The 9,341-nt window shown below is 41.2% G+C and overlaps 1 protein-coding gene across 1 annotated transcript in view; it reads right to left on the reverse strand.

Moving 5' to 3' along the window:
* LOC121844105 (sodium-dependent phosphate transport protein 2B-like) overlaps positions 1–6,302 on the reverse strand; it is a 27,398-nt gene extending 21,096 nt beyond the window's left edge. Inside the window, 4 exon segments of the mRNA XM_042313996.1 lie at positions 174–228; positions 231–310; positions 5,237–5,315; positions 6,126–6,302. Of these exon segments, the coding sequence (XP_042169930.1) occupies positions 174–228; positions 231–310; positions 5,237–5,312 (211 nt within the window). The 5' untranslated portion in view covers positions 5,313–5,315; positions 6,126–6,302.
* Positions 6,303–9,341: the final 3,039 nt, after the last annotated feature.

Consider the following 9,341-nt stretch of genomic DNA (forward strand, 5'->3'; position numbering starts at 1 on the left):
GGTAGGAACTCCTCCTCCTCCTCCACCTCCTCTTCCTCCTCCTCCTCTCTCCTCCTCCTCCTCCTCCTCCTCCTCCTCCTCACCCTCCTCCTCCTCCTCCTCCTCCTCCTCCTCACCCTCCTCCTCCTCCTCCTCCTCCTCCTCACCCTCCTCCACCTCCTCCTCCTCCTTACCTGACCATGCTGCCGCTCCGTCCTGTAGTTCTGGTAAATTCCACGGGTCGTCTTCCCCTCACACCCCGTCTCTACCAGGGCCACAGTGGAATGGGCCGGCGCCATGGAAAAAGCCTTCTCTTCTGTCTCTGAGTTCTCTGATAGAGAAAAGCAAAACACACACATCTTTCTGATTGTGTCCTCTCAGATATATTTACCTCAGTGTTGTCCTCTCAGTCAGATATGTTTACCTCAGTGTTGTCCTCTCAGTCAGATATGTTTACCTCAGTGTTGTCCTCTCAGTCAGATATATTTACCTCAGTGTTGTCCTCTCAGTCAGATATGTTTACCTCAGTGTTGTCCTCTCAGTCAGATATGTTTACCTCAGTGTTGTCCTCTCAGTCAGATATATTTACCTCAGTGTTGTCCTCTCAGTCAGATATGTTTACCTCAGTGTTGTCCTCTCAGTCAGATATGTTTACCTCAGTGAACAGGATTCGACACCTCTCAGTTTGGGACTGTTTCATTCTGGAACATTCATTTCATTCATACTTTTTATTGTTTGAAATGTAAACATTGAAATGAAAGCGATCCGAGATCATTTCAGTTACCTCATCTGTAATTCAACTGTCCCCTTTAATTAAACACATAGTGCCTGATGTTCTGAGAGTTGATTGGAATTGGGCCAGCCCGGGTTTATGTTTTGCGGGTTTATGTTTTGCGGGTTTATGTTTTGCGGGTTTATGATTTGCGGGTTTATGTTCTATGCAACATTGTAGGCTATAGAGAGACCAACTGGTGGCAGTTGCTGTTTGTGTGAGAGAGAAGCCTGCCTGTATCTCTCACTGAACCAGAATGAGATTCACTTCTATAACCTCTCTCTCTCTGTCTCTCTCTCCCCCCTCTCTCTCTCTCTCTCTCTCTCTCTCTGTCTCTCTCTCTCTCTCTCTCTCTCTCTCTCTGTCTCTCTCCTCTCTGTCTCTCTCTCTCTCTCTCTCCCTCTCTCTCTCTCTCTCTCTCTCTCTCTCTCTCTCTCTCTCTCTCTGTCTCTCTCCTCTCTGTCTCTCTCTCCTCTCTCTCTCCCTCCATCTCTCTCTCTCTCTCTCTCTCCCTCTCTCTCCCTCCTCCCTCTCTCTCCTCTCTCTCTCTCTCTGTCTCTCCTCTCTCTCTCTCTCTCTCTCTCTCTCTCTCTCTCCTCTCATCTCTCTCTCTCTCTCTCTCTCTGTCTCTCTCTCTCTCTCTCTCTCTCCCTCTCTCTCTTTCTCTCTCTCTCTGTCTGTCTCTCTCTGTCTCTGTCTCTCTCTCTCTCTCTCTCTCTCTCCCTCTCCCTCTCTCTCTCCCTCCATCTCTCTCTCTCTCTCTCTCTTTCTGTCTCTGTCTCTCTCTCTCTTTTTCCTCTGATAGACATGAGCCTGCAACTCTCCTCTCTCCAGTGTTATACTTCATCATTTATTTGCTTATAGAATCATAGCCACAGGAATGGTACTGGAGGTGCTACAGCACAGCTGATCAACTGAAAAACATCTGCCTTTAAGTTACAGAATTACTGAAATAATTCACAATACAACACCAGGAGAAGGTCTATAATTTAGACAATTTAGTCTATAATTTAGCTTCTTTAAAGAAAAGGCTGTGCCTAGCTGTGGATGTAGCCCAATCACAACGCAGTGTTTTAAAATAGCCTAGTTGTGGATTGTTTGTTGCCCAATCACAACGCAGTGTTTTAAAATAGCCTAGTTGTGGATTGTTTGTTGCCCAATCACAACGCAGTGTTTTAAAATAGCCTAGTTGTGGATTGTTTGTTGCCCAATCACAACGCAGTGTTTTAAAATAGCCTAGTTGTGGATTGTTTGTTGCCCAATCACAACGCAGTGTTTTAAAATAGCCTAGTTGTGGATTGTTTGTTGCCCAATCACAACGCAGTGTTTTAAAATAGCCTAGTTGTGGATTGTTTGTTGCCCAATCACAACGCAGTGTTTTAAAATAGCCTAGTGGTGGATTGTTTGTTGCCCAATAACAAGGCATTGTTTTAAAATAGCCTAGTGGTGGATTGTTTGTTGCCCAATAACAAGGCATTGTTTTAAAATAGCCTAGTGGTGGATTGTGTGTAGCCCAATCACAACGCATCGTTTTAAAATAGCCTAGTTTGGATTGTTTGTAGCCCAATCACAACGCAGTGTTTTAAAATAGCCTAGTTGTGGATTGTTTGTTGCCCAATCACAACGCAGTGTTTTAAAATAGCCTAGTTGTGGATTGTTTGTTGCCCAATCACAACGCAGTGTTTTAAAATAGCCTAGTTGTGGATTGTTTGTTGCCCAATCACAACGCAGTGTTTTAAAATAGCCTAGCTGTGGATGTAGCCCAATCACAACGCAGTGTTTTAAAATAGCCTAGTTGTGGATTGTTTGTTGCCCAATCACAACGCAGTGTTTTAAAATAGCCTAGTTGTGGATTGTTTGTTGCCCAATCACAACGCAGTGTTTTAAAATAGCCTAGTGGTGGATTGTTTGTTGCCCAATAACAAGGCATTGTTTTAAAATAGCCTAGTGGTGGATTGTTTGTTGCCCAATAACAAGGCATTGTTTTAAAATAGCCTAGTGGTGGATTGTGTGTAGCCCAATCACAACGCATCGTTTTAAAATAGCCTAGTTGTGGATTGTTTGTAGCCCAATCACAACGCAGTGTTTTAAAATAGCCTAGTTGTGGATTGTTTGTTGCCCAATCACAACGCAGTGTTTTAAAATAGCCTAGTTGTGGATTGTTTGTTGCCCAATCACAACGCAGTGTTTTAAAATAGCCTAGTTGTGGATTGTTTGTTGCCCAATCACAACGCAGTGTTTTAAAATAGCCTAGTTGTGGATTGTTTGTTGCCCAATCACAACGCAGTGTTTTAAAATAGCCTAGTTGTGGATTGTTTGTTGCCCAATCACAACGCAGTGTTTTAAAATAGCCTAGTTGTGGATTGTGTGTAGCCCAATCACAACGCATCGTTTTCAAAATAGCCTAGTGGTGGATTGTGTGTAGTCCAATCACAACACATCGTTTTCAAAATAGCCTAGTGGTGGATTGTGTGTAGCCCAATCACAACGCATCGTTTTCAAAATAGCCTAGTGGTGGATTGTGTGTAGTCCAATCACAACGCATCGTTTTCAAAATAGCCTAGTGGTGGATTGTGTGTAGTCCAATCACAACGCATCGTTTTTAAAATAGCCTAGTGGTGGATTGTTTGTAGTCCAATCACAACGCATCATTTTCAAAATAGCCTAGTGGTGGATTGTGTGTAGCCCAATCACAACGCATCGTTTTCAAAATAGCCTAGTGGTGGATTGTGTGTAGTCCAATCACAACGCATCGTTTTCAAAATAGCCTAGTGGTGGATTGTGTGTAGCCCAATCACAACGCATCGTTTTCAAAATAGCCTAGTGGTGGATTGTGTGTAGTCCAATCACAACGCATCGTTTTCAAAATAGCCTAGTGGTGGATTGTGTGTAGTCCAATCACAACGCATCGTTTTCAAAATAGCCTAGTGGTGGATTGTGTGTAGCCCAATCACAACGCATCGTTTTCAAAATAGCCTAGTGGTGGATTGTGTGTAGCCCAATCACAACGCATCGTTTTCAAAATAGCCTAGTGGTGGATTGTGTGTAGTCCAATCACAACACATTGCCTACAGTCTGGAACGCGCTGTAAATCTATGAGTCAACAGCATTCAGCCAAAACAGGCCTTTTGCAATATTACAAATAGAACCGTGGGAAAACACAGGTTAGAAAACAAACGGCTCGTGGATAAACAAAGATAAGTATCTGTGTGTAGGCTACGGAAATATTTGATCAACTTCCAAATAGGTCTACTGAGCGAACAGCATTGTTTTTACAAACTGAAACGAGAGAGAGAGGCTTTTGGTACATCGGTCATCGCTGGTGAGTGAGCTGCACATCATCGGGTGAGTCAGTGAAACTGGAAAGCTTTTTAAAAAGAAAAGGATCAATCATTTCCCTCCTCATATTGTCTCCTCCTCACCACATCTAGACCTAAACTATTGATGGATTCAAGAAGAGGTCGTTTTTAATGATCTCACATTCTCAGTTTGTCAGTGGCAAAGTAGCCTGTCCTGTCAATCATTTTGTGCGGTGTTAAAAAACGACAATGCTAAAGTCTCCAGTCATATAAAATAGAATTGCATAGAAATCTAGAATTCAATTGTATAGAAATCTAGAATTCAATTGCATAGAAATCTAGAATTCAATTGCATAGAAATCTAGAATTCAATTGCATAGAAATCTAGAATTCAATTGCATAGAAATCTAGAATTGATCCAGAATTGTCACATTCTGACCATAGTTCTTTTGTGTTTTCCTTATTTTAGTGTTTGGCCAGGAAGTGAGCTGGGTGGGCACTATGTTCTGTGTCTAGTTTGTCTATTTCTATGTTTGGCCTGATATGGTTCTCAATCAGAGGCAGGTGTTAGTCATTGTCTCTGATTGGGAACCATATTTAGGCAGCTTGTTTTGTGTTGGGGGTTTGTGGGTGGTTGTTTCCTGTCTTTGTGTTCTCTGCACCAGATAGGACTGTTTCGGGTTTTGCCACGTTTGAAATTTTGTATTTGTGTAGTGTTCACGTTATCATCTTTTATTAAACATGGTGAACACGAACTACGCTGCATTTTGGTCCTCCTCTCCTTCGACAGAAGAAAACCGTTACAAGAATGGAGATTGAATTCTGCAAGCGCCTCTACTGCTCTCAATTGTATAGAAATCTAGAATTCAATTGCATAGAAATCTAGAATCTAGATTGAATTCTGCAAGCACCTCTACTCTACTGCTCTAGTCTAGACCGCTATGCACATGGGATGATATGCAATGCTTTACTATAAAGATGATTCGGTACCTCAGATCTCTCAGGTCTCCTACCTCTCGCTCTCACTTTATGTCTCAGCACTTCCCGATTTACAAATGAAGCACTGGTTTACATGCACACACACACACACACACACACACACACACACACACACACACACACACACACACACACACACACACACACACACACACACACACACACACAATAATGATTCATAACGTACCACTGAGTTGATCATCTTTGTGCTTCTCTGTGGATCCTGTGGATTTCTGGTCCTCTAGTTCAGGTCGAGAAGCCATAGTCTGGGGAGGAAAGACATCACAAAGTTCTCTCTCTCTCCTTTCTCTCTCCGTCTATCTCTTCCTTACTCTCTCTCCTTTCTCTCTCCGTCTATCTCTTTCTGTCTCTCTCTCCCTGTCTCTCTCCGTCTCTCTCTCCTTTCTCTCTCCGTCTCTCTCTTTCTGTCTCTCTCTTCCTTACTCTCTCCCTGTCTCTCTCTCCTTTCTCTCTCCCTGTCTCTCTCTCCTTTCTCTCTCCGTCTATCTCTTTCTGTCTCTCTCTTCCTTTCTCTCTCTCCTTTCTCTCTCTTCCTTACTCTCTCTCCTTTCTCTCTCCCTGTCTCTCTCTTCCTTACTCTCTCTCCTTTCTCTCTCCGTCTCTCTCTCCCTGTCTCTCTCTCCTTTCTCTCTCCCTGTCTCTCTCTTCCTTACTCTCTCTCCTTTCTCTCTCCCTGTCTCTCTCTTCCTTACACTCTCCTTTCTGTCTCCGTCTCTCTCTCCCTGTCTCTCTCTTCCTTACTCTCTCTCCTTTCTCTCTCCGTCTATCTCTCTTTCTCTCTCTTCCTCAATATTTGTAATACAACTAGACAACATATCAAAACTTCTCAATATAAGTAATATAACTACAGCATATTAAATAAAACACCATAGAAATATACAAATGTATCATTTTGACATAAAAAATATAACAGCAACATATCAACTGTCTTCCACCCAACTCTACCTAGTTGATCACTTTCTGAATGCCCTGATCACTTTGATTATCACCGCTAGCAAACTAGCCTCCGTATGAGCTATAAATCAGCCCAAGTACTCTTCACTTTCCAATCAAACCTATTGATGAAGCTGTGGAATCCCGTTAAGGGAGCGTCTGTCTGTCCGTCGTCTCTCCGCACCTCTCAATTAATCAGGACATCTGATGGGTTCTACTCAATTTTCAACAGCTACCAGATCAACACCAGCTGCCAAAACAAACACACACACACACACACACACACACACACACACACACACACACACACACACACACACACACACACACACACACACACACACACACACACACACACACACACACACACACACACACACACACACACACACACACACACACATATGTAAAGAATGTCTCTCACCTATACCCTTGATACTTGATGACATGATTATGGTTAGTCTGTTACAGTAGTATTGTTGTTGTCATAGTGATTATTAACTGTTACAGTAGTATTGCTGTTGTCATAGTGATTATTAACTGTTACAGTAGTATTGTTGTTGTCATAGTGATTATTAACTGTTATAGTGGTATTGTTGTTGTCATCATAGTGATTATTAACGGAGGGTCATAGTAGTATTGTTATTGTCATAGTGATTATTATCTGTTAAAGTGGTATTGTTGTTGTCATAGTGATTATTAACTGTTATAGTAGTATTGCTGTTGTCATAGTGATTATTAACTGTTACAGTAGTATTGTTGTTGTCATAGTGATTGTTACAGTGGTATTGCTGTTTCATAGTGGTATTGCTGTTGTCATAGTGATTACTAACTGTTATAGTAGTATTGTTGTTGTCATAGTGATTATTAACTGTTACAGTAGTATTGTTGTTGTCATAGTGATTGTTAACTGTTATAGTGTTATTGTAGTTGTCATCATAGTGATTATTAACTGTTACAGTAGTATTGCTGTTGTCATAGTGATTGTTAACTGTTATAGTGGTATTGTTGTTGTCATAGTGATTATTAACTGAAGGTCATAGTAGTATTGTTATTGTCATAGTGATTATTATCTGTTATAGTAGTGTTGTTGTTGTCATAGTGATTATTAACTATTATAGTAGTATTGCTGTTGTCATAGTGATTATTAACTGTTAAAGTAGTATTGTTGTTGTCATAGTGATTATTAACTGTTACAGTAGTATTGCTGTTGTCATAGTGATTATTAACTGTTACAGTAGTATTGTTGTTGTCATAGTGATTATTAACTGTTATAGTGGTATTGTTGTTGTCATCATAGTGATTATTAACGGAGGGTCATAGTAGTATTGCTGTTGTCATAGTGATTATTAACTGTTACAGTAGTATTGTTGTTGTCATAGTGATTATTAACTGGTATTGTTGTTGTCATAGTGATTATTAACTGTTATAGTGCTGTTGTCATAGTGATTATTAACTGTTACAGTAGTATTGTTGTTGTCATAGTGATTGTTAACTGTTATAGTGGTATTGTTGTTGTCATAGTGATTATTAACTGTTATAGTGGTATTGTTGTTGTCATAGTGATTATTAACGGAGGGTCATTAGTAGTAGAAGGTTCCTGGTACAGCCTGGACATGTTATCTTAAAGGAGGCTAAAATGATGATACTAGTACATCTTATCTATTAACACACACATCTTATCTATTAACACACACATCTTATCTATTAACACACACATCTTATCTATTAACACACATACAGCTACACACACACACACACATACATACACCTGCACATACACACACACACACACAGTGTCTATTTTACACATCAAACTCATCAAAACAGAGATCAAAGGTTTGTTATTCTTAGAATGAGTTGAATACTGATGATAAGAAACGGTGTCTCTAATCAGCGTTGTACACCTTCCTGGTCTGCCTCGAGGAATGGCTGCTGTCATTTACTGGAAAGACTCACTGCTCTCACTAAACTAAAATATCAGAGTGTTGATTTGAGTCACATGGTTTGACTCACCGCTCTCACTAAACTCAAATACCAGGGTGTTGATTTGAGTCACATGGTTTAACTCACCACTCTCACTAAACTCAAATACCAGGGTGTTGATTTGAGTCACATGGTTTAACTCACCACTCTCACTAAACTCAAATACCAGGGTGTTGATTTGAGTCACATGGTTTAACTCACCACTCTCACTAAACTCAAATACCAGGGTGTTGATTTGAGTCACATGGTTTGACTCACCACTCTCACTAAACTCAAATACCAGGGTGTTGATTTGAGTCACATGGTTTGACTCACCACTCTCACTAAACTCAAATATCAGGGTGTTGATTTCAGTCACATTGTAAGGTTCTGCTTTTCTTTTCTTAGTCAACCTTGTGTTCTGTTTCTTTGTGTTCTGGAACGTAGCCCTGTTTCTTTGTGTTCTGGAACGTAGCCCTGTTTCTTTGTGTTCTGGAACGTAGCCCTGTTTCTTTGTGTTCTGGAACGTAGCCCTGTTTCTTTGTGTTCTGGAACGAAGCCCTGTTTCTTTGTGTTCTGGAACGTAGCCCTGTTTCTTTGTGTTCTGGAACGTAGCCCTGTTTCTTTGTGTTCTGGAACGTAGCCCTGTTTCTTTGTGTTCTGGAACGTAGTCCTGTTTCTTTGTGTTCTGGAACGTAGTCCTGTTTCTTTGTGTTCTGGAACGTAGCCCTGTTTCTTTGTGTTCTGGAACGTAGCCCTGTTTCTTTGTGTTCTGGAACGTAGCCCTGTTTCTTTGTGTTCTGGAACGTAGCCCTGTTTCTTTGTGTTCTGGAACGTAGTCCTGTTTCTTTGTGTTCTGGAACGTAAGCCCTGTTTCTTTGTGTTCTGGAATGTAGCCCTGTTTCTTTGTGTTCTGGAACGTAGCCCTGTTTCTTTGTGTTCTGGAACGTAGCCCTGTTTCTTTGTGGTCTGGAACGTAGCCCTGTTTCTTTGTGTTCTGGAACGTAGCCCTGTTTCTTTGTGTTCTGGAACGTAGCCCTGTTTCTTTGTGTTCTGGAACGTAGCCCTGTTTCTTTGTGTTCTGGAACGTAGTCCTGTTTCTTTGTGTTCTGGAATGTAGCCCTGTTTCTTTGTGTTCTGGAACGTAGTCCTGTTTCTTTGTGTTCTGGAACGTAAGCCCTGTTTCTTTGTGTTCTGGAATGTAGCCCTGTTTCTTTGTGTTCTGGAACGTAGCCCTGTTTCTTTGTGTTCTGGAACGTAGCCCTGTTTCTTTGTGTTCTGGAATGTAGCCCTGTTTCTTTGTGTTCTGGAACGTAGCCCTGTTTCTTTGTGTTCTGGAACGTAGCCCTGTTTCTTTGTGTTCTGGAACGTAG

This window comes from Oncorhynchus tshawytscha, unplaced genomic scaffold (assembly GCF_018296145.1).
Source record: "Oncorhynchus tshawytscha isolate Ot180627B unplaced genomic scaffold, Otsh_v2.0 Un_contig_4046_pilon_pilon, whole genome shotgun sequence".
Classification (NCBI taxonomy): Eukaryota; Metazoa; Chordata; class Actinopteri; order Salmoniformes; family Salmonidae; genus Oncorhynchus; species Oncorhynchus tshawytscha.